Genomic DNA, 26,278 nt, shown 5'->3' on the forward strand with positions numbered 1-26,278 from the left:
ATGCGTTCGCCTTAATAACAAAGGCATTCAAGAAACTGCTTTTGACGAAGAAAATCACAGGAGTGTCCCTCGAATGCCAAGCTTCAAGCATACCGTTCTCTGGTCAGACCAGTCCTAGAGTACACCACAACCGTACGGAATCCGTATTTCATTACAGACATTACGGAGGTGGAGCGTATCCAAGGTGGTGCTGCTCGGTTTATCTCATCAGAGTATCGATCTTCGTCATTAGTAACACATAGTCTAGAGCAGCTGGAACTATAGCCGCTTCATCTACGACGACAGATCGCCAGGCTGAAATATTTTTATTTACTTTTCTCAACAGATCTGGTTTATCAAGTGAAACATATGTATTTCCTGCTCCCCCGAGATCAACGAGACTGAATAACCTTAAAATGATTCGACCATACTTTGCCAGAACTAAACTATTTACACTATTTCAAAAACCATTTCTTTCCACACAAAATTGAACCGCGGAATTGTTGGCCGACATTACTAGTTGAAGGAATATCTGCGAATACATTCCAGCATTTCGTTTTGCCACACATAATATAACCCCATCCTGCCTAGGCATTGCTGCTGCTTGCAGTATTTGAAATAAATCAATAAAAATGAAAATCGCCGGTCCTTCCAGATTTTAGAAGCTTCAAAAAGGGTAGTTCTGAATCCCTCGTGTCAAGATTGCTAGGGAGCATTATAGTACCGAAAAAGAGTCTCGGCAATATAAGCGTCTTTGGCGCTTTGTATGCAATCAACTTATCGGTCATGCTTGTCTCCTCCGACCTCTTAAGGCGCTGTCATACTGAGGAAATAGTTGGACAACTTTAACCGGCAACTCGAGGAATACGCGTTCCCGGCTAGTACTCTGTTTCATCGCGGCAGCAACAACAGTAGGGCAACATGTTGCTGTGGTCCGGCAACCGTGTTGGCCGTTTTGTTGTCCGACCATCTCGTCATACGCGCTGACGGCGGAACCAACACGGGGAACACTCCGCCCTCTAGACTGTTTACCTCCGTTCGTGTGCGGCGCGGTGGCGCTGGAAATATCTTTTTTTTTTTGTATTTTCCACCCTTCATTTTATCGAAATGTTCTTCATTTGCTGACAAAGCAGACAGCCCTAACCGAGGGAAGTGAGATGGCTCACATATGTGCGAGATTTACTCCACCGTATGATGTGTTTCAGTCCGGTTCTTTCATGCAATTCCCATTTCTACTGTAAAATTGCGTTAGCACCGGAAGTACCCTCAAGTGTCTTTTGCAGCATGGTGTTGAGCTGAACTGACAGTTGTTAAAAACTGTGAAACCGGCACGATCGGCCTTCATAACAATCCGTGGAATAAATATTTTTTTCTGCGCTGTCCATTTGCCTACCTCATGCTACGTGATCGCTTCATTCCCCAAAACCCCCAGGGGATTTTTTAAACATTTAAGGTGTGTGGTAGCGACTGTATCCATTTTCTGAGCATGAACAATTATAATCAAAGCGGTCGTTTTTATGCTTCGATTTTTTAACCTTTGCTTTCCTGGATTATTTTTTTATTATAATTTATTAGCGGGTGAGTGAGCATGCCATTTTATTTCACTAGCAGTAATGTGAGCTGCCATCTCGTTAGTTCTAATTTCAACACCAATCTAAACGTTCACGACCATGGCTGCGACCGCTTCGACTATCGCTTTCTGTAATTACGCAGTAAAAACAAATTCAGCAAATTGTTCTAGCTGCACGCCAGCTTTAATTGTTGTTACATAACGTTTTCCAAGCCTTTATTTGAATAACATGCTATTGATAGGGCAACTAGCTCTGCCATCGATGCCATGTGTGTTGTCGTATTGGCGGCACCAAATTTGCTCATCCACCGATCTGGGCAACACGTGTCGTCCAACACAAGTTGCTGCTGTTTCTGTTGTCGAAAGCCGCCATACCGAGGCAACGTTGTGGTCGTGCATGTTGTGCTGCTGCTGCCCCAAGGTGACAGGGCTGTCTGACAACTCGGGGAGCAAGCAACAAGTTGCCCAACTGTTGGATAACATGTTGTGCTCCTGTTTCCATCGTGTTGCCTTAGTGTGACAGCGCCTTTACAACGGTGTGAGTTTGTTTGCGCATTCCAAGACAGGACATTTATTTTCCAGCGCTGCCAAGCACTTGCGCCACCTGTGGTGGCGCTGCGAAGACGTGCGCTTATTTTGCTGGTGTGTGCTTAACAAAATGTCGGTAAGCAAAAAAATTCTTTATAAACCGCCGCGGTGACAGCGAATTCGTTGTCACCGCAAATTTGCATCAGCTCACCAAGAAGAGAGAGATCAAGCAGAAACCGCTCATTCCATGGACCAAAATAAAATGGTAAAGTATTACCAAAATGATGCCGATATCACTGATGTTGCTTTACGGCGATTCTCAACAAAGCGCGTTAGCATTTAGTGCTGGGGTTCAACTCAGCAAAGGATGGGAATTCCTAGGAATTTCAACCTCGTAACTGTCCGCGTACTGCTGTGTTCGGAGAGCCAGTCTGTTCTCCCGGGCGTCGGCGGTTTCTGATCCAGCAACCACAGCTTCCTCTCCCTCCCGCTCCCGCGGCGGATCACTGGGAGCGTGCCAGAAGAGTCTTTCCCTCTTGTAAAAGAGAACGTGGACGTAACGAGCGAACGAATAGAATGAAAGAGCACGGCGGAAATGGCGCCCAGTGAACTGGCTTCACGACGCCAGTTCAGTCAAGTTCAGTTCTGTCCAAACCATACCACGACCGTTCAAACGAAAGACGACTTCATGCACCAGGGCAATGCATGCTAAAGTATTTTAAATGGTAACACTTCCTCGGGATTCAGTGACTTAAAAGTGAAAGCCAAAAGTTGTCACGTTTGAGACGAAGAACTAACGTAAATTTGAGACCAAATCACGGCACTTTAGATTGAGACGTGTTGTTCATGCGTAAGCGTGTTTTTTGCATTCGCCCTCCTTTTTGGTATTTTCATAAAGGAGCAGATCGAACATATCCCGTTTTACGCTTATTTTGACTATTTTTAATAGATATAGCTGTAGTATTCCAAGCATCACCTGGACTCAACAACAGCAACATGAAAAGAAGGACATTGTGACTATACTCACGTGCCTGGAGGTGAGAGTTTCTTCAAGATAGTCGTGGTGCGGCACGTAGTGCCCTCCAATGCCGTAGTTGGCCAGCTGTCATTGACAAAAAACAAAATTGTAAGCAGTAGCAAAAAAAAAAAAAAACAAAAAAAAAACAAGAAAAAACGATTTACTTTATTTTTTATTTGTAAAAAGTGACCTAAGTGACATCAAAATAAAAAGACCGTGTTACCATTACCGCTACCGTTAAAAGTGACGCACGTTACATTTTGCGTTGCTTATAGAATTATGAATTAATACGTTTTACTCCCTTGGCGTTACAGGCATGCATCAGCGTCCTCTTTCAGGACACATTATGTCCTTGCGGAAATTGAACATAATTATCTTTTTTACTGTTCCGCCTAAATACTCACGAGAGAAAACGCGAAGAAAAACGCAAAAGCACTAAAAAATGTACATGACTGGGCGTTTAGAAACAGGAAAAAAAATTGGTGTGCAATTTTTGTTGTGTCTTGGGAAGGATTTGTAACTTACTCGAAATAAGTAATATTATTGCGTTTCCCGTTACTGTTTCTTAAATGTAGCGAGTACGTAACCACGTTACCGGAAAAGCTAACCCGTTACCGTCAACACCGACACAAAGTAAACACAGATCATAAATAGAAGAAAACTCGAGCATATAAAATTCGAAGTCCTTTTACTCACTTGTTAAGGCTCGTTCACATACTTGCAACCGAGTAGGACCGGCTGAGACGAGACCGGTATTTAAGCTTCTTGCGAAGGCTTAGGACCTGCTTCGCAGTAGCGCATCTGGTCTATACGTCGTCGCAAGAGGCTTAAAAATCGGTCGTGTCTCTCTCCGTCCTACTCGGTTGCAGATGTGTGAACGGCGCTTATGCGCAGTGCTATGCAATTCAAAGTAGGGAATGAGGGGAAGGCGGCTTTTGTACAAATAGACCGATCTCACCGGTCAGTTTGACTACGCCACCGCTGCCGCAATGCATCATGGGAACTTTAGTCTTTCTGCACGTGCAACAACCTCGCTGGAGCTCTGCGCGTGTAGAGCACGAGACGGCACGAACTGCCTCGGGCACTGCAGCCTGCCTCCTGTGAACTAAAGTTATGGCGGCGTCACGCATGCGCCGAACGCTGGTGAGATCGGTCTATTTTTGAATGGCGGGCCAATCCTTTAGGGCACAGAATCAACGCGAGGGTGCACAGGATAGTGCTGGGGTAAAAGAGCAGCGTTTATCTCCTCCTCTACAGTTCGTAACGTTACATTCTCAACCCTGTACATTTGGGAATGCTGCGCGCAAGTATACTAGTTGTCACATCGAGGCTCAGGAAGGTTTTTCCGCATTTTTCGCGCGCCGCTGGAAGTACTTACAACATTTGGTTGGCGATGGAAGACGCGATACTTCGCCATTTGAAACGTGTGCGACTGGATAACATTACATGTATCCAAACTTAAGTGCCCCCCCCCCCCCCCCCCCTCTCGAGAGAACACCAACTTTTTTTAAATTATTGTTTTGGGGCGAATACGGGCAGAGTGAGGTAGAGTGTAGACGCAGCTTCAACCTCGCGCATTTAATCCCTTTCCACTGGTTCTCATTTCGACCGCTAGGCCGAGTCAAAATTTTGCTGCAGTCTTGAAGCCCACGCTCCTTTCTCGCACGCCTTTCCCGCTCATGTGGCGCTACCTTCCTTTGAGTTAACAATTGCGCCAAAAGCGGTCGCCAATTGTGGAATCCGTTAAAGGCAAAGGAGGAAAACAGTAAAATTCTTCTAGTTGTTGCTGCCGTGTCATAGGTGGCACAGCATAAAGCAAAAAAAACAACATGAAAGCTCCCTTGAGATAAGCACCCGATGGAGATCTAGTAGTTCTGAGCGTGTGGGGTACCAGATGTGACTAGTAGCACCGTCATCCAGACGGTGTTTACTACTGTTGTTGTCTCCGTGTGCATTAGAAATTGACAGGATTTTTGTAGGCTTAGTATATTTGTTTACTAAAACATACAGGGTGCGTCCGTAAGGACAAGTGTTGTCGTAGCGGGTTACAAGTAATGGCGTTACCGTTAGTGCGTTACTTTTTCCGGTAACGTAGAGTAACGTACTCGTTACGTTTTCAAAACGGTAACGGGTAACCTCTTTACGTTATTTATTTCGAGTAACGGGTAACGTAGCTACGGTACTTGTTACATAACCTCCCCCAAAATTAAAACAAAAAATATTGCGCCTAAATGTTTTTTTTTGTGTGTTTTAAAGCGTCGGGGTATCTGATCATGAGTTTTTTTTTTGTGTGTTTTGCTTCGCATTTGTTTGGGTGAGAATTTAGGTGAAACGGTAAAAAAAATATTTGGTAATTATGTTCTTTTTTCTGCATGGACATAATGTTTCTTTAAATAGGCCGCGCGCTTATGCATACATGTGACTTCAAAACAGTAGAACGTGTTAATTCATAATGAACGAAAATGAAAGATATTTGCAAATCTCTGTAACGCGACATTAAAACGCAGCTCTTGAGGAGGAGTAGGGGAGGGTACGGAGGAGGGGGTGTGTCTCTCCTCTTCCTCGTACCCTCTCCTCCTCTCCTCCTCTCCTACCCTCCCTCCTCCTTTTCCTGCATGCGTACATTCTATACTATCACTTAGTCCAATTTATTAAAATAGCTAATTTAAGCGTTACTGACTACAAGAAAAATAATCTGGGTTTTCTTGATCCTTACAGCAAAAACCTAAGTGCTTTTATTCTGTAGTCATTACACGTACTTTAGCTGTTTAATAAGTAATAATACACCGGTGTCAAGCCCCTCGTAAAAGTTGGGGCCGTCAGTTCGACTATAGGGCGCTGTACGTCGAAATGAAGTTTTGGGGTGTATTATGTGGGAAAAAAGTGCGTAAGACTACACCCTTTTTGAAAATGTGGAGCGAGAGCTCTCATTGCAGAACCCGGGATCCCATTCTCAATCCACACCCATTGCCCGTTTCGATCTGGACGAGCGTCGACCGCCGTGCCGTCGCGTAATCACTACTGTGTGAAGCACGCAAGACCCCAGTTCAGTAGTGAGTACATTCACCTAATTCCACAACTACAGGGGAGACTCCAGGGGTCCATTGTGGCTGAAAATCTCCCCCTTGTTTTTAATTTATCTCACAAACACCTGTTGTAGCGACAAGGGAATTAATCTATATATTTGTTCGGTTACCACAAGCGCCATAGGGCAATACAGTAAGGGGGCGGGAAGGGGGGGGGGGGGGGACGGAGTTTACAATGAAAAACATAAGTGGTTATACGAAAGCTAAGAAAGAAATGATGACATCTCATAAATATTTCAGTCTCACAACAAAGTTTCGGCTCTTTAAAAATGCGGTTTACGATACACTACGTAGTTAGTGCTAAATAAAACAAATCGTTAGGAACAATGTTAACCACTGAGTCTGGCAAACCGTTCCCATCCAATATTGTTTTAAGAAAAAATCTGTTCATATAACATAAGTTTTATAGCGGAATTCCTTAACCGTATACATGTGATCCTTTCGCTGCGATATTTAATGTGACGGGTGATGGCGGTTTTCGCTGTCAATCCCAGTCCTACATGGAAATACGTTATTAAACAATTTGAATCGGAGACTCTTCGTCCTAGAGATTGACTCCCTCGATCTCAGTCCCTCTTTTGCACGTGACATGCTAAGTCGCCTGTCATAAGACGAAACGGGCTGCCCGGTTTTGTACTCTTTCTAGCTTAGTTATCTGAATAGCAGTGTAAGGGTCTCATATCGCGCAAGCATCATCTACAATTGAGCGAACATGCGGAAAATAAAGTTTTTCCATCAGGGAAGGTGGCACAGACTTAAAATTACGAGAGGAAGCCAAGCGTTCTTGAGGCTTTAGAAACAGTACAACAGTACAACGCGCTAATTCCAACTTAAGGTCGAGATTAAGAATACCCCAAGATGTTCGTATTGGTAGACGGCAGTAATGGGTTCGTCCTTAATTGAATAAGCACCGAGGGATGGAATAAGACGTCTAGTATAAGCAGGGATGGGCAAAATACATGGAAATATGTATCGAAATACAAATAATACAAAATACTTCGTCTAAAATGTATTTAATTACAAATCTAAATACAATTTCAAAAAAGCATTTAAGTACGAGATACAAATACAACCAAATGTATTTGGTCTCCTCCAAATACTTTTTCAAATACATTCCTCACAATTTGCGTCAGCGACTTCAGGGCACCTGCAACGGGTTTCTGGGTATCTCATTTTAATTTTGCATGGCACATTCGGGAGTTAGTGTGCGAGGCACTAGTAACGTAATAGAAATATAATCACAAAGAAATGTAATCAGCTTGGACGTAGTAGGTGAAAAAAGTACAGAGCTTCAAGCAGTTTTTTTTTGTTGATGACATTTTGGTAGAGACCAACAAAGAACCGAGACGACCAAGACGCGCAGCACTAGCTGGAGAATGTTTTTATTGTTGCAACTCGCACCAGTTATGAAAATCTGGACGAGCCGCGCATTTAGAATGTTCCAGGCAAAAATATGGATGGAAATCAGGCTGGAAAGCATCACAAGTTGTCACAGGCACTTATTTAGGCAGTCTGCCTGTGAACGTCGATTTCGTCACTATTCTTGCCCTGGACTAGCACCGTAATCACAAAGTCACTCAAAGCCTGTGCTTGATTGAGAGACACTGCATTCGGTGCAGAACGTAGTTTTCTCCCTGCTCTGGACAGCGACAATAAATTTGAGACATGTATTTTCGCCCACAAAATTGTATTTCATTACAATTGTATTTGAAATACCCACGTTTTAGTATTTAAATACACACGTCAAATACATTACCCAATTTGTAATTAAATACAAATGCAAAATGCGCAAAGTATTTGAAATACGTATTTCAAATACTTGTATTTAAAATACTGCCCATCCCTGAGTATAAGTAATATAAACAGTTCTCTTAAGATTAATTTTCATTTCCCATAGTTCGCACCAATCAGAAATAGCACTTATATAAGCCTGTAAAATGTCGATGTCAACATTCTCTCGTATTTTTCAATAAACAACACAACCGTCCGCAAAGAGGCGCATTGGAGAAAACACAACATTGACGATATCGTTCAAATGCAGCATAAATAACAGCGGCCATTCAACAGATTCTCGCAGAACTCCTGGTGTCAAGTCAGCACATTCGGACTGGCAAGCGTTTAGCACAACTTATTGTTTACGGGGAAACAAATATTCGCTTGTCCAGTATACCACCTATTTATCAATTTTGTAACCGTGAAGTTTCGCTATTAACAAATCTGGGGAGACTACATCAAAGGGCTGAAATCAAGAAAAAGGCAGTCAAAACTTTCACCGTCATCAAGAGGTTCAGCCAGTTCATGTACAAACTCTGTTAACTGTGTCACACACGAGTAACCTTGACGAATGCCATGTAAGGACAGATGCAGTATTCCCGAAGAATTTACATGATGGATTATGCCCATGTATAAAATGTGCTCAATTGCCTTACACGCGATACTAGTTAGTTAAAGTGAACGGTAATTTGTGACTACATTCCTTGGGCCTCCCATGTGTATCGGAACCACCCGATCAAGCTTCTAATCTAGCGGTAATGATACGGTACTTAAAGATTTTTTAAATAGAACATAAAAATAAATACAGACCTATTATACCAGAGCTTCAGAATACATGGTCTCGAGTGCGTGGCTTAGAAAAGAGCCTTCTGAGCACGAGCTCTCGTATAACTATATGCGTTCGCAACTTTCACTGCCCGTAGGGAGCGCGCTAGTTCCTATCAAAATAGTTTTCCATTGGTTTTCGTCGTAGAACGGCAGTACGTTGTTGGGTATGCGACGCGTAAGTAATATTTATTTAGTGAAATACGGGCGAAATAAGAGACGTACCTGCTATTTCCACGTCAGGGAGGCGTGGCAGCAAGCACGTCTGAAGTCGATCACCCAGGAGTTAGGGAACGCGATACTCACACCGCGATACCTCTATCGCTGAAATTTGCGAATTCTGTTGAGCCGTGTTCACACCCTCGTGCTATTTATTGTCTTTACTGCAGACATTTGTACGATGAAATAGAAACAAATACACCATACAATTATTGAAAACATACAAGAGATGTCTAACCTGGTATTTTTCTGCCTCGTCCTTGCTGTACAAGGTTCCCAGACCCAAGAGAGATTGCAGGTACTGATTCACTCTTGCAGCAACCGGAGCATCATCGTCGTTCAGCCAGGTACTGGTGTCACAATAATGTTTAGAGTAAACCACAATTCGTCGCGATAGATGCAGCTATGGCTAACGTATGATCTGTTGCAGGATTAGAAAAGCAAGACGAGCTCTGGCGGTCTATTGAGCCACCCAAGATAAACATATTTTCTGGATTCTGAGCCTCAGCTCTTCCTAGCAAGCTGTTTATCTTCTCTCACTTCAAAAAAGCTATGGAGAAGACAACAAAGAAGGTGATGCGAACAAAAAAACAAAAAAAAGAACAAAAAAAAAAACATACAAAATTTTTTGCGCCCTCAATTGGAGTGACGTCACATGTATAACTTTCCAATCTAGCAGGGAGTCTAAAAAAAAACAATATTTTAAGCATGCTTTTTTTCACTGACGGGCTCAACCAGCAGTGTTTTTACGCCATCATATTTTCAAAACTACTTGTAACCCATCCGAAACAAGCTGCAAGGCCCCCACATTGCCCCGTAATTAAACATCTGACGTCACGTTTTCAGGGTTGTCAGCAGAAGCTTTATCCACTCAGACCAAGTTAAAACTTTTACAACTCCGCGGAAAAAAAAAACAACATTATTGTGACTCTCAACTCGGGTTAATTACTAGTTTAAAAATAGGTAGAACCACTTTTGAAGCACAACAATGACTATCAAAATTTCGTCGGAGCGAAAGCCATCAATTTTTTTTTTCATTTTCCCGGGGCCAAAGTCAAAGGGGATACGAAGGGACAGAAGAAAGCCGCCAATCATGATAAGCAGAGAGCTTTAGGGAGTGGCTGTCCTGCTTTCCTCAGCCTGCAACAGGCTATAGTTCTGGTAGTCCCATCTCTGCTAATGATGCCATTGTTTTTTGTTTTTTTTTTGCTTGTATTTTTGACGTCTTATTTAGTCATGACATTTCGTACTCTTCTACAGTTTCCCTCGCTCATCAGTTATTTGCCCAGGTTTTATGACCAGTTAAAATCGAGAGCAACGCGAACCCTTAAAAGAAGTCGATCTTTTGTGTCATCTGTTTTATTCCAAATGGCTGGCTCTTTTAGTGCGATTTACTTTTTACTGAGTTATTTAAAAATCTAATTTATCATTCAGATTACTTATGTTGCATTAAGAAATTGCGTTGGAAGTTCTTTATTAAAAAATAAATAAAAAAGTTTTTTTTTTTGAGAGTTTATAGCTTCAAATCGGGTCAGCCAATGTTGAAGTTGGCTTCTCTGACTGAAGCCCAGCCGCCAGCAGAGGTTATAAATTAACACGAGATAGTCCATTTAGGTACAAGTGCCAGTTAAAAAAATACAGAAATTTCACCCATGGCTTAGTTAACACAATATAGAAATAATAACAATAAATTAGAAAAAAAATTAATAATATAAATAATACTAATTAAATAATAATATAAATATTAATAATAACATTAATATTGATAACAAATTATGTTAACGTTGGATTAAGGAAGCTTTACTTGGAGCTAGTACGACGTGGTGGTCCATCTTTACTAGCCACGCAGAGTGTTTTTGATTGTTCCAGCTGTCGTGAGAAAGAGAAAAAAAATTAATTTACGAAGTCAACCATAGATGAATTACTTAATGATTTCGTTTCTTTACTTTGGCTCACTAGCTCCCAAAATAACATTCACTCATCAATCAGTCAAACGATCTACTATTGAATAAATTAATGAATGAATTATTCGAAGGGTATTTTTATTCAGCTTAACGAGAGCTTGAAGGCCTTTTCGGTAAAGCACACAAACATGTATAGACTAGATGTAGAGATAATTAACAGAATTAATATATTCCGGTTCCTATAGGAGACACAGATTTCCGCAACAATACTGATGATAACAAACTGCGTTTCATAAACATGGTGGAGTACTAAAACCCGTGACAAGTTGCCAACAAAAAGAAATGCAAAGAACGCAGTAAAACATTTAGATATTACTAGATTTTGTTCTATTTAAGGAGGATGTGTTAGCACAAAGAAAAAGTCTATACTGTTTATGTAACCATCAATTAAAGTATGCAAATAATTTAATAGCCCGACGAGACCTTCTGTCATTTAAGGAACGCAGTTTCAAATTCGACAACAATTTTACTATATTTATAATAACAATGCTGACCAAAATGTCTGTCGTAGATGATGAGCACAGATTTCTTTTGCGTGCGTTTGAAGCATTATCTTGCTGGAACGGTAATGCAGATGCGTACCAAGAAAATGCAAATTCAACTCTATGGCGATGGTGTGTGTTGAATAAGCTAGTTACTATGATCAGTGTTAAACAATCTAATTAGGCGGGCCGTTATTTCTAAAGTACGTCCAGACGCCAAAGAATGGAATTTACATGACATGGACATATGCTACTGGATATACATTTAGTGCACAATCCTTATTGGTTTATGCAAGGAGCGTGTGTTTATAAGGGATACATTCCTTTTGCTCCTCAACTTTCCGTTTTCAGCTTAAACACGCTAAGCCAGGAGATATATATCTTCACGCCAACGCTCTGTTTACAAACCCGCGTCCGCGTTGGCGTACATAAGGTTTAAGCACAAGAGCATGCGCAGAGATCAACTTGCGTAGAGAGATGCGTCTACGCATGCGCCGTGCCAATAGCAGTGCCACCGCAGCGCTGCGTTTTTTTAAGCAGGCAGTGATTATAGGGAAAGAAACTGAGGGAGGGGATGAGCCGGGAGCGCGCGGGGAAGTCACAGCGCCGAGCTGTGATTGGAAGGATTAGTGGGGAGACGCAAAGGCTAGCTGCCTATCTTTTTACTTACCGGCTCCCGCCAATCAGAACGAACAAGAGCGTCTGACTGAGCGTCTGGCACCCACTATCCGTCCTATCACAGATTGGCGGTCTGACGTCCCGTCGCGCAGCCATCTCCTCCTCTCCCTCGGTGTCTATTCGTATACACCAACTCAATTTTGTTACGTCACGTCGCTATGTTGGCGCTTCGGGCGCACTTCCGGTCTAGGTGTGTGTGCGGAAGTTTCCATGTGGGGCGGGCATTCCTTTTTTGTTTTGGAAGAAGCCAGACTAGAACCTCTCTTCTGGTCAAAATCCTGCTTCTGAAGCTGTACCAAAAGAGCCGGGAAAGGTGTGAAGATACGTTATCATACGTTTTCTGCCTGTTCGGTTCGTCCGAGGACCTAGATAGGTGCCGTGAAAATAGAAAACCAGACATCGTCGAAGCACGATTGCTTGTACGGGAGCACTTTGGGTTGAATACACGGATACTTCTGGTCGTCAGATTTATAAGTTTTGTACCAACATGAACGCGGGAAAACCGCGTCAAGTTGTCCAGAACACCCATGGACCACGCTAAGTGCGTCTTCACGTTGAAACGGCCGTCTGATCTTCAAACTGTGGTCTGTTCTTGCAAACTTTTTCAAACTGTCGGGTGCTCGATGAAATGACAGCGGCCAGGAGACCAAACGTTGCGATTAGACGGGCATACAAGCCTCAAAATACTTTTAAGTTTGAACGTTACTTGCGGAAAATAGACTCGGTGTAAACATCAGATACAAGGAGATGGTGATCATTGTCACCAGTGGCCATCGCCGACGTGTTATGCCTGATTCACTTGTCCCGAGTCTGCTTGCGATTCTCAGTATCGACGTCGAGCATCGCAGCTATTGTACACGCTATTGCAGCCTGAGCGACGTTTTGACTGAAATTAGTGACGATAATCTCATTGTGTAAATTAGGCTTTAGCGTTCATTATGCGGCGTTCTGCGGAATAAATCGCGCATGGCATATGGTTTACATGAATGTTTTCGGTAAAACGAACCTCGTTAATTTCGTTCAGGCCCCGAAAGTAGTAGGGACGCCGACAACATCACATTACAATGGTTTAAACTAAACAAAACACGAAGGGTTGTAAAACTGACAGAAGAACGTGAAGAGGGAGCTACTGGTAGACCTCAGAACGGCGTGCCGACGTTTCACTAGGAAAGCTAAAGCTTCTTCAGGGCTAAAGAAGCTAGGTCTTTGCAGAGCCCTGTGGAACTTAGGTTTTTTTGTGAAACGTCGACACGCCGTTCTGAGGTTTACCAGAGGCTCCCTCCTCACATTCCAATGGTTTGTTGATGCGGGACATGGCGCGTTTTGCCCACACTCGATCGCGCATGCTCGGCGCGATCGAGCGTGATGTTAGGGGTGCTCCGGTTTGTTCGTGAATATGAATAGGTGTATAGGAGCCTATAGCCCCATGTGACTAAGCGATTGTGGTGTGCGAATACCGGTTAAAATTAATTAGTACTGCATAATTCATAATATTCACACTGAAAGAACGGCCCACGGAGACTTTTTTTCTTTTTTACAGCGTTAAAGCTATGGATGACACTGTTATTCGACTGGAACCGGTATTTGCACACCTCTTATAAATTGTTATTGCAGACTAAACAGAAGGTGGGACTTCCCTTACCCGTGGCTTAGCGAAGGCTATCATATCGGCGAGGTCTCTATCTTGCAGGAGGTCGCGCAGCACGACGACGTAAGGCTTAAGGTTGTATTCTTCGAGTTTTATTGGCTGCAGCTTGAAGAAGCCGTTTTCTCCCGAGTAGTAGCGACACTTCAGCTGGCTGTCCATCTTTGGCGTCTTTGAACGGGACAGACAATATTTTGTGTAAGTAGTGGGATGGCATGCTACTCGAAGTGTCACACAGGAATTTCACTCGAATGTTATATACTTTGAGTATGAAACATGCAGAATAAGGCGCTGTTCATCGATTACAAAGTTTTAACTGGTTAATTCGAAAATTTACGCCGCGATTATCGTTTAAGAGAATGATTGTGGAGGCTCATTGAATGTGTAACGTAATACGGGAATATAAATAGGATATTAGGGATTTGATTTTATTTGTCGGTGTTTCTGACATAACCAAAGGCCTCGTGCTGACGACAGAGGTAAGAATAGGAACATAAGTAAAAAAATACTGACCTTAGCTTAGAGTATCGGCACTCTGATCCCTGACATTGATGTCGGCGCCGCCATTTCGATGTTTGTGCAGAGCAGACGCAAATGCCGCCCGTGATGATTCAAAAGTGCGACTTCCTCAGCAAGTTGGGTGTTAGTAAGCTCACGTAATATTGCTTTGCTTTGTCGCGAACTGTTTAAACATTTGTAAAGGACGGAAAAGCGTTTCCTGTGATTTTAGATAAAGCTTCGGGTAACCGGCAACCATAATTTTAAGCCACAATATGGCCAAGTGTCGTTACTCCGAAGCGTAGTTCATTTAGTGGCACTACCTTTGCCTTTGCGGCACTAAACCCCCGATATAGAGTACAGAAGGTTTTAGTAGAGCCTACGCTAAGAACGGCGGGCTTCGCGGTCGAGTTCAATCCATGCTCAATGCGATGGCACGAGCCCCCGCCAGCAATGCAGTCCTGGCCTACGATCGACAACAACCGCATATTTACACGTAGGGAGAGCTGCATTCTACCGCGTGCCGGCTTTTAGAACTTGCTGCAATAAGCGGGTAAACGCAATATATTTTTGCAGTGCATGGGGATGTCCCAAAATACTCGGGATAATACTGACATTTTTTTTTAACAATCTACGTTCAGCGCAATCGGGGAAAGCTTATCTTTACACCCCAGCGGCCCCAACTTTGGTCGCGTTATTAAATCTGCCGATCGATAGATCTTCCCATGCTCTAGTACTCCAATGAAGGTTCACAAACGCTAGTTTTTACACGTTAAAAAAAATTATCTATACTCCGCCGTATGCAATAACAAACAAGTACGACCCGGCACGCAGCCCTTCACGCGGGCCTTTTAGGCATCGCACGAGAATGGCGGTGAGGGGGGGGGGGGGGGGGAGGGGGTGCTAAAGCAGGGCGAGGAGAATCGCTCTGGATAGACAGGAGTTTTGCCGGCCTTTTCGTGACTCGACTGGATGGCCCGGTACATGCAGCCGGGCAGCTCCCGGAGTGACGACATTCTGATCGTGTAGTTCGGTTCTCGAGTAGGACTGGAGTCAATTTTTCAAAGCAGGCTCCTCTGGCAGTTTTCTGAGATTGTTCTAGTAACGTTGATTTCACTTAAGCCCAGACGCAGCCCCTGCTACAAGCCGACATGACCAATCAGACAGCGTCAAAAGTGCACCATCACGGTGTTCGTCATGTTTCCGCGCGTGTTCTATCATCGACTGAACCAATCATAAACAAGAAGGGCCTATAGTGAGTTGCGCTTTTGACGCTGCTTGATTGATGCCATTACCTCGCAGCGTCGGCTGCGTCTGAAATTTAGTTGAAACGAAGTAGAGTCGCGAACTGCCTAATCATCGGAGAGTGTTAATTCTCCTGACTTCTTATAGGCTAAAACCAGAATTTTATCGACCGTAGAGTGACGCTAAAATGTTCAGGATTCGCAACGCCCCACGTTTCTTAAGCTCTTGGGTATAGAAACGTGAACAGAATGTGCCATGTCCTACCGTCTCTTAAGGCCCGTTTACACACTTGCGGTTTTGCTTACGACCGAGTTCTGGCGATCTTTTACGACGAGGGAAACATATTGTCACGCTGCTGGCGCCATCTTTGAGGTGACTCTGGAACCGCACTCAACTTGAGCGAAAGTTGTGCAGTATTTTCGAGATCAAATGTACGTACAAGTTACTTGAAATGGCTGTTTACGATGCTGTCTAAGATTTCACAAGTAAAAAAAAACAATAATGGCTGAAAAAAAAAAAAAAACCTGAAATGTCAGGTGTTCAACGGCTACCCGAGAGATGGCGCCAGTGTGTTTTCTACTCAGAAAAGATCTCACAAGGAGTTTTAGCGCACTCAGTCGTAAGGAGCCGCATGTGTGTGAACCAGTCTTTAAACTGTCCGTGAGCATACACAAACACGCGGCCGTTACGTCGCGCCTCCGCGATGTCCCTGATATCGACGCGTTGGTTTGCACAAATAACGCAGTGGGATTCAACTCTTACCCTGAGCTGTTCTCCGCGGCAAAGCCTCTTGTAGTTTTCGGTCACCTGGTCATCCTCAATCTCCTCGTCGAAGAGTTGAGCTTTAAACTGCGTGGTCCGATTCGCACGTTCCCGTACGGGTACTCCGTATGTCTGCCAGTCGTCCCCTGCACACACCGAGAAAATCTAAGCGATGCAACAAAGTTGGGGTAGGTCCCACACTTGGTTACAAGCAAAGGTAACCTAACGTTTAAAGTGCTTTGAGGTTGGCAACAGTGATGTGCTTTGAGCTCTTCATTGATCTGATGTCTTTATTCGCTTCTTATATTAACTATCAATTATTACTGAGTGCTCATGAAATTAACGATTACTACATTTAGGATTGTATCAGCACTTATTGTGCTTTCACTTCTGAGCAAAGAAAGGTGTCAACTAAAACTTACTGTTATGGTTTTAGAATTGTTTAGTGCCAGGCAAACAATGGAGTGTTTGAAGTTTGTCACTTAAGGCTGGTTCACACGTTTATGTCGGTTGCGTTCGCAGCAACCGAAACGACATCTACGTCAAAGTGATCGGGACAAGCATTCGCCGTACACCAGGTGGCAAGCGATGCAACGAGTAGCTTAGGGCGGCAGTCACGAGTCACGGTTGTTCGGGTGTTCTGGCTGTTTCTGTCGTTTTGGTTGTCGTGAACGTAACCGTCACAAATGTGTGAACGAGCCTTTAATTTTCAAGATGCCACAGTAAATAACGCCACGGCTTGTGGATGGAACTTTTTTTCTTTCCGAGCAACTCGCGCTATAGCGACAAACAGAAACAACCAACACCGACAAGCCTAAAGCACGCCCAGTACTGCAGAACCCAGGATCCTGCGTTCAATCCCCACCCCTGCCCATTTCGATCTGGATGAGTATCGTACCTGCGTACGATCGTGTATCACTACTGCGTGATGCACGTTAAAAATCTCAGGCTAGCGGTTGTACTGCACTGGCTAAATTGCTTATCTACACCTGGAATACTCGTCGCCCGTTGAGGCAGACCAAGTTCTATATGTATAAACATACAAACAACCCTTTTTTTCTTGCTCACCCAGTATGCACGCTAAGGTAGCTCTGGCGGGCTTGCAGTCTTTCGGTGGTCGTGCAGTCAGCACAAGCCTGCCAAAGATACCTTCGCGTGCATGCTGCGCCTGATAGGGAGCTTGCCTGTATTGGATGTTTCTGTTTTGTCGCTATAGTGGGAATACGGACCAAGATGAGACACACAACTCGGCGAACGCAGCCCGCGATCGACCAGATAAAGTCCCATTGACGCGCGCCCGATCCGCCTTTCTGATTCGCCTCAGCCGACAGCGTCTCCGCCGTGCAGGTGGCGCAACTGTAACAAACCAACAACAACAACAACAACAACAACAACAACAACAACAACAACAACAACAACAACAACAACAACAAAACTTAAGATTAAAAGACGTTTAAACTTTTTTTGTAACGCGAAATTAGAGTAGCTCTTGAAGTATCTTAGCGTCCATTTTCACGTCTAATTTTTGGCTATCTTTAGTGGGGGAACCAGGTTTGTGTATAGGACTCGTGTCATAAAGTCATGAGACATCATGTTCCCCGTTAAATTGAGCAGGAAAACGAAATTGATGGCGAGGTCACGTGACGTCAGTTTTTCGGTTGAATCTAGCGGGAAACAAAATTTGCGTATAGGTCCCGTGGAACGGTCATATAACGGCAATTTTTTCGCTAAATTTAGCGGGGAAACTGAATTGTTGACGTCACGTGACGTAAGTAGTCCGGCTACATATAGCGGTGAAACTGAATTGGTGTGTGGTCCACGTGACACGAAGTCGTGACGTCATTTCTTTCTGCTAAATTTAGCAGGGAAACTAAATTGATGTTGATGTCACCTGCCGTAAATTTTTCCGCAAAATCTGGCGGGGAAACGAAATGTGTATAGCTGACGTGCACGAAGTTATGGGACGTCATTTCTTCCACTAAATCTAACGAGGAAACTGAATTGTTGTTGAGGTCACATGACGTCAATTTCCCCCTTAATCTACCGGGGAAATGAATGTATTTGTAGGCCACGCGACACCAAGTCATGTGACATCGTTTTTTCCGCTAAATTTAGCAGGGAAACTAAATCGCGGCGTGGTCACGTGACGTTAATTTACCCGGTAAACCTAGCGGGGAAACTGAATTTGTGTATAGGTCACGCGACACGAACTCATGTGACGTCAAACGCGAACGCTGATCATTTAACTTTTCTGTTTCGGCTTTCTCTTTATGCTTTCGATTTTGCTTTTGCGTTTTTTGCTGCGGGGAGAGAGGGGAAGTGACGGGGTGACGCTTGCTGACGTCAGCGTTTCGGACCAATGGAAGTGTCGCACGTGTCTCCCTCTTCCCCTCCGTTTCCACCTCTTCCGGCGCTGACAAACTTACAGACACCGCCGGGTTTTCGTCAAGACGAGCGTTCTAATGTTAACGCATTAATAATAGCAAAAGGCTCACCTACTTCTCCAGCGGTCCTCAACACTTCATCGTGCTGTTGAAAAAAAAAGAACAGTAAGAACTCATTTAAACGAATTTATATTGAGAGCTTTAAGCTCCGCTCAATGTCGTTTGAACAACTTAGGTCTGAAAGGCGGGGAAGGAGCTTCGTGTACATTTGACAATGCTTCGGTGCCTGGTGCACCTCGAGCGCGCGCACGTGCTGCCAAAGCACGACGGGAGGCGTAGAGCGCGTGCCTGAGCCTGGTGGTGGGGCATTCCCAAGACACGCCCTGCCATTCCCACTGGTGTCTGGAACGAGTCTTCGACCGGTGTATTTATCCTCCTATTCCTCCGATTCATCAAAAGTGGACCCGAAGTTGCAACAAATTAGACACAGGAGCCGGCGTGTAATGGTGATGATAAACACCCGGCTCTTTCAATTTGAAACGGGCGGGCTCGAACCAGGTTCATGACCAAGCATGGGGGTGTGCGAATCTTAATGACCCCTGAGGTGCATCTTCCTTCACCCAATCACCAAGTTTTCTTTCAGTTTACCTTTGGTCTGTCACGCTGTTGGACGCTGCGATCCTGTCGGTTAATTGAAGAAAGGCTGGTGAAAGAGGCAAGTGGACGCAAGGGTCACTGTTGTCGAGGCGTCCCAGCTCGCGTCTGCTTTGGTTTCTATCGTAGAGTTATTACAATAAACGCTAGAGGCTCTGCTGGCCCTAGTGTCTACGGGACTTCCGGTTGCACATTGAAGCAGACAGCAACCAGTTTACTTTTCCAGTCTTCTTGTGTATTCCTATGGAAAAACGAACGTGATGTTTTTCTCTTCGCCAGGGAATAATAGAAATCAGCGTAGTTTCTTTACTCGTAACGGGTACTATGTAGATTTATTCACAATATAAAAGTGTATAGCATTTATTTATTGTTTTTTTTACGATTCAGCGATGTTTAAGTTAGCAAAAATACAGGCACAAGTCTATGTTGTACATCATGATATGTCAATACAAGCTACCAATAAACAAGAATCGTATTTATTTTAGAACAACAACACTCGGTTGCTGGTTTATTTTGATTATTCATGCACAGTCTGTTACTAATCCAGTACTTGCTCTTCGTTCCATAACTCCATGTTTCGTTCTTGTCGTCGGTCTTGATTGTTTGATTTGGCATATATTAGCATCCTTTGGGCGTTTTTCAAGTGGATTCACTCCGTGTGCTTCATAGCATTGGCTATATGCGTAAATACGTGCCCTATAATAACAGTCGGCAACGTCGACACCTATTTATACATGTGTAGTGGGCTATTTGAGCGCAATGTTCAACGTCATTAAGTCCAAAGGAAAACGCTCCCCAACTTTTCATTCTGTCACAACACTAAGCAATATTCGCGCTTATAATCGAGCGCGAAGAGGATGCATTACCGGAAGTCAAATTTAGACTGGTTGTTGTCTGCTTCAAGCTGCAACAACGCACTAGCGCCACCTGAGTCTATCCTTTATTGTTATAACTCTAAGGTTTGTATCCAGTGCCCGGCTACAATACGACCCGCTGCAGAACAGGCGCCTTGCGTATCTCTCTCTTCCGCTACCGCCAGGATCGCTACATGCAAAAGAGTGACACCTTCATGACGTTGTTGAGCGGAGGCCGAGAGACCACCTTTGATGACGTGGTAAACACACCAGTCGAAGGCGCGCTCCAGGTAACATATCTATACAAATGTTCATAAAAAGCACCTTGCCCTCTAAAAAAAAGTAGGTTTATGGTCCACTTTCTCACAAAGCACTTGGAACAACCAATCAAGGTATTTTGCATTCTAAGAATTCCAGTGTTGCGAAATTCTTTAAGTACATTGTACTCAAAGTACTAAGTACTTAAAGTGGTACTTTAAGTAGTACTTAAAGTACTACTTAAAGTATGTTAAAAAAACTTGTGCTTTACTTGGAGTAAGTCGTACGAACGTGCACTTGCACATTACTTTAAGTATTTCTTCCTAATGCTTTCCGAGGGAGCCACAACTCCCGACTTCAAGGTAGACTCTTCAATTTGGTCTAATTACATTCGTATCGCAAAAATGATGCTTTGTGAACTCCGAGGAAACCCTGGAAGGGATATTCAACTTTCATCAGAAACGCGAACAGACGAAGCATCGCTCCATTTGCATTGGGGGTGGCTTTCCCGTAGCATATCCATCTCTACTTCTCGCTAGGTCAGCTCAAGTGATCGAGGAGGTCAAAAAATTAAAAGAGGACACTCCTCCACAAGAGGATTGCTGGCATGAAAACTTGTGTTAAAAAACAAGAACTTGTACTTTACTTTTAAAGTAAATTGTATTTATAGGTCTTCATTTGAAGTACGTTGCACCCGGTATGCCTACTGTTTTAATTGAAGCACATAACCTTTCAATTACTCCCTGCTTTATTTTAAGTATTTTTATATGCAGTTTACCCAACACTGAAAACATATGGAGCATATCTTTTCTCGGAAGGCTCTTGGAAGAGCCAATCGGTTTAACCTACAAATGCTCTGCGAATGACAAGGCTCAATACATGTTTAGACTTGAAAAACTCTCTGCGCTGGGACAGTGAGCAAAGCGAAACACGAAGCTCAGTCTCAAAGCACCTACTTCTTCTTTACATGTAAACATAATTAAAACCTCGCATTTTTCCGAACTCACTCTGTAGACTACAATGATTCGCTCTCCCAAGTTCTCTACGAGAAAGTGAAGCTACAGTTTTTTTTCCTTTTGTGTGTATATTAAGCAGCGTTGACCAGGTACAGAGACATTTAGTTCTTTCTTAGCTGCGTTTACCCGGTTCACTCGATCCAGCTTGGTATGACAAAGTGTTCAAGTTCTCATTGTCGCGCCCCAGTGCTACACTGCAGTGACATCTGCCAAAGGGTCTCCTTTTGTTATCACTAAAGCGGCAGTGAAAACTGCTCCTACATCATACAAAAAACAAGGGGTACTCTGCAGAGACTATGGCAGAGGTATCCGCGGACACTCCTCACGCCAGATCGAAACACGTAGGGTTAGGTGGGGATCAAATGCGACAGTTTGGTGTTTAGCGCCATCTCCCAGACAAGCATTCGGAGTTCGTTCAAGCTTCACCAATAAGTTCACGGACCATGGCGCCAGTGTAAAAAAGAAGAGCTGTCGGAAAGAATGTTCCGGAGAAAAAAAAGAAGAAAAACAGAATCGGAGTTGAGGTGGACGTGTTTACCCACCGCCAAAAAGGAGCGAAATTCAGCGCGAGGTTTCGCTTCGAGACGTGCACACCTGTTGGCACAAACAGCTCTGCCGAAGTAAGCTTTAATTTTATTAGTAGGCTTTGATAGCTCCATCCGAACCAAATTTGAGTGGTCTGTGATTTAGTTTTTTGAAAGAAATAATTATTTACCTAGCGGGATACGCTAGGTGGTTCAAAACGCGACAATCTGGCATTCTATTACGCGCATGCCATTAACCCACGAGTCTCCTGGTTGCTTCTGAGCCATATTCTTTTTTTTTTCCGGTATCTACGATAGTCCGAACGTATAAAAGAAAAAGCAACAAGGGCTTCATAGCGCAAACGCGACACGAAGAAGGCTCTTGAAAATGTCAAGCAACAGAGTCACTTCCTTCGCACTGCTGCAGCACGTTCTGGCGTACCAAACGATGAACTTCAAAGTCAAGCCAAACAACAAGGGAAATAAAACAAACAAACAAACAACGGCTCTAAAAAAAAACCTAGTAAAAACGGTTGGGCTACAAAAGTCGCGTCCTTTCCAACGTTTCAAGTTTCAAACGAAATTGTTTTGTACCTAACGCAGTATAGAAAAATAAAACAAGCAGGTCGGACAGCAGCATTGTTCTAACGTCATCTCCTCACAAGGCAAACCTGATGTTTGTGAGAGCAACCGACAACCGACGTTCCACTGCCCGGCTTCCCCAAAAGAAAAAAAAAAAGAATTTACACCGAACAGAAAGATTATTGGAGATCCCCCGAAGAAGTGCGCAGTGTCCGAGCGTTCTGCAGACCATGTGGTGCACACAACAAGAGACTGGCAGCACCTGGTATGCAAAGAACTTTGGAGCCAAGCAGCCCCGCATTCAGTATGAACCGAGTGCATGGAATGCAAAGAGGGGGCTTACGAAGAGTATGTTGGGGGTCGCACAGTGCGTTTCAAGTAGTTCTATTGCAAAAGACTGAACGTACATCAGGTTCTTTCTAAGCGTCGCTCCTTGTACCCCATTACGTTGTATCAATTTGCCCACCAGGGCGGGGCATAATGAGACATTGTGTGACTTTCCCGTGCTGTAGGTTTGCTGAATGTTTTGCTTGCTCCTGTTAAGTAATATTTACTTAGTATAAAGTCAAGACATCAAAGAATATCTCCATGCTGTATTTTTGTTTTATATTGAAGCAAAACATACAAAATTACTATTGAAATGAAACTGTGCTGTCTCATTTTGGCCCACCTTACCGCATGCGACGTACATTCTATGCTTCGAACATCTGTACAAGCTGTTTTTTTGTAAGACCAATGTGGCAGAACCGTCTTATAAAAATATTGGCAGCGACCTTCACCATAAAATTCCCTAGATGGATGAAATACATTATAGGGAGTTGTTAAGGGAATCGGTGTGTCGCGTGACGTATATTTCCCGCCAAATTTAGCGGGGAAACTGAATGGCTTATATGTCACGTGACGTCGGGTAACGTGACGTCGATTTTTCCCGTTAAATTATGCGGGGAAACTGGATAGCTGTCTAAGTCAGAAGACGTGAATTTTCCCGCCAAATGTAGCGGGTAACTGATCGGGTGTGTAAATCACGTGACGTCAAATCTCCCTCTAAAATTAGCGCGGAAAGTAAAATGATGTTTTGGCCGCAAGGCGTGGAATTTCCCTCTAAATTTAGCGGTTAAACTGAGATGACATATTGGTCACCTGCCGTCAATTTCCCCAAGGTGTACAGGTCACGTGACATCAGGTGATGCACCTTTCCCCGCTAAATTGATCGGAAAATGTACGACCAAACGGACGAACGGACAGACGGACAACATTTTAGGACGGGGCAGGGGGGGAAGGGCTGCTTTAAAAAGCATTACATGCTTTAATAGAAACATGCCTTGGAGGGAGGGAGTGTCTGCAGGTATTCTTTTGTCTTATGTATTACCAGCGTGACCCCGACCTAACGTAAAGTGCATGCATCTGAGGACCTCTTTGATGGCGTCCTTGTAAAAAGTGTCCAGTTCTTGCTTGGGGATTGTGGGTGGTTCTTCTTCCGCGGCCTTGGCTATTGCTTGTTCAGCCCATTCCACAGCGCGGTCGTAGAAACCGTGGTGAAGAGCCACCTGGCTGATGTTGAAGCAATCCCGAGCTGTTAACGTTAAACGGAGAGCGGACGAGTATCACTCACCTGCAATTGCCTTACAACAGGGTCAATGGCACAACTTATTTGCAGCAATAGGCAAGGAAGGCTTATATTTTTAACGATCGTTTTGGAAAGTATACAAGATAACAGAAAGAATAAAACTCGTCTGTTTCGTCCTTTCTATGTTTGATTATTTTTGTTATGTTGCAATGGAGGATTACGCCTGTACTGAGTGGTTATAACATATAAATATTTGACACGCTGTAAATATGGTAACAGATAATTAGAAGTTGCACGTTTGTGCGACAAGATGCATGTCTCCCTCATACCTATAGCTACAGGAATTCACCTGATAGATGAGCAAATTGTACCCCATTCGCACGATTATAAATGTCTCTTTAGCTGAGGGGGAATCAGTTCGCGATTCTCCGCGCGTAGCATGTACTTCCTACCAAGAACGTTGGCTGATCCGCCAATCGCCAAGGGACCTTTGTTAAAGGTGCACTCATTATGGCCGTGTGATTGGAGTATGAGATAGCGGACATGGCCAACACCCTTAGTTTATTTAATTGCGGTAGTAGATCAAAAGGAAATGCTAGAAAGCGCGCAAACGTAAATAAATCTACTAAAAATGCAAGGTCACGGTGCATTCACTGCGCTTGATTGATTCAGCCGGTTACAGTGGACGTCCAACAAGATGACGAATGCCGAGACGTTGCACATTTGCAGTTCTTTGATCAGTCCCATTCGCTCGCTTTCTAGTTAACACATCCGAGTTAACTAAATCATAGTTTGGGATTTTTTACATGACCTACCAGCCCGGTGCACACTGCTTAACGATGGGTGGTGCATCAACGTTCGCCTTGGACTCGCTACTGAAAAAACACTCCTCCCCGCCAATGTCTGGTGCCTGTAGCGCGTCTCCGATTGGTGTGATTAGCATCCCATCCCGCCCATACATCAAAGGTTGTCTCGTTGTGGCAACAAATGACGTTAGAGAAGCCGGAGTTCCATGCTGTCGGATATCGCGATCCTGGCGGTTGGCACAAGAAGTACCGGCAAAAAGCACGAGCGAACTCGAGTGTCGCGGTCGTCGCGGCGTCTCAACTCCTGGCTGCCGAAGCCTCCGTGGAATGTCCAGCCGAAGAGCGGCCCTCAGCACAACAGGCGTGTGCCACATTCACTACCGCTGCCGTGATAGCGCCAGGATCGCTGCCGGCGACAGCATGCCACTTTTTTGACGTCATCAAGCAGAAATCGAGGGACCACCTTTCTTGGACGCGGAAATCACACCAGTAGGAGGTACGTTCCAGCCACCATAGCCAAAGGCTGACACGGTACTTGTGTTCACTCTTTGCCCTCCGCTGGTTTCCAGTGGATGGCTCAGAAAAGCCATGACTACGGCCTGTTATCTAGAAGGTATTGTCTACGCCTGGTAACGTCGGGTTTGTAGCTAACACAAGGCGCCCAGTTGTGACCCTATCTCTGCAAGCTAGAACGATGCTCATCCATCTTAAAACTGACTGGACCACGGGTTCGATTCTGGTCACCGCGAGAGGGTAAGCGAGTTATAATTTGCCTATCGCAGAGAGAGCAAAGATGGCGTTCCTACACGGTTCGTCTGCTAACGCGAGCGAAGAACGCGGTTCTTCTGCTACGAGGTGTCGTTCACAGACGAAAATAAAAGAAGAAAACGCCGTACGTTGTCCGCTAATAGAGCGGGAAATATAGTTGATCGTCTGCTACGAACCGAGTGGCGCGGCAAAGAGAGATCGGATGCGGGCTGAAATGGTGATCGTCTCCTCCTTCACTTTGGATGTCAATAATAACTCGCGCTTCATTTGCAAACCTCAGATTGTTCTGCTACCGTACACAAGCTGACACTGCCTGGGGGATGAAGAGTTCTAAGGACAATATCTTCAGAGGGCGCGAAAAATCTTTCGCTATTCGTATGTTGGTAAGCATCCTCATCAAAATGTTGTCTAAATGTAAACTGGCGAACGGGTCAAAAAGATCTCATTGGTGGCTGACGCGCAAGCTGTGGCACCCCGTCCAATCAGCAGCCGAAGACGCTCTCGCTCTAACCTCAATCAAAATTGAATTCAGGGTGTCGGACCGGAAAATGATACATTAATTTTGGAGGCGTTTTAATCTAATTATAGTAAAT

At 44.1% G+C, this 26,278-nt stretch overlaps 1 protein-coding gene across 1 annotated transcript in view; it reads right to left on the reverse strand.

The window, feature by feature from the left end:
• Positions 1-26,278, reverse strand: part of LOC8031201 (prolyl 4-hydroxylase subunit alpha-2) — a 48,502-nt gene that overhangs the window by 16,885 nt on the left and 5,339 nt on the right. Inside the window, exons 4-10 of the mRNA XM_040217595.3 lie at positions 23,957-24,117; positions 18,768-18,801; positions 16,273-16,418; positions 13,765-13,938; positions 10,803-10,867; positions 9,237-9,348; positions 3,105-3,179 (exon numbers count right to left, since the gene is read on the reverse strand). Coding sequence (XP_040073529.1) covers positions 3,105-3,179; positions 9,237-9,348; positions 10,803-10,867; positions 13,765-13,938; positions 16,273-16,418; positions 18,768-18,801; positions 23,957-24,117 — 767 coding nt within the window. The remainder of the gene's footprint in view (positions 1-3,104; positions 3,180-9,236; positions 9,349-10,802; positions 10,868-13,764; positions 13,939-16,272; positions 16,419-18,767; positions 18,802-23,956; positions 24,118-26,278) is intronic.

This window comes from Ixodes scapularis, unplaced genomic scaffold, assembly GCF_016920785.2.
Source record: "Ixodes scapularis isolate PalLabHiFi unplaced genomic scaffold, ASM1692078v2 PGA_scaffold8__174_contigs__length_109621045, whole genome shotgun sequence".
NCBI classification, from domain to species: Eukaryota; Metazoa; Arthropoda; class Arachnida; order Ixodida; family Ixodidae; genus Ixodes; species Ixodes scapularis.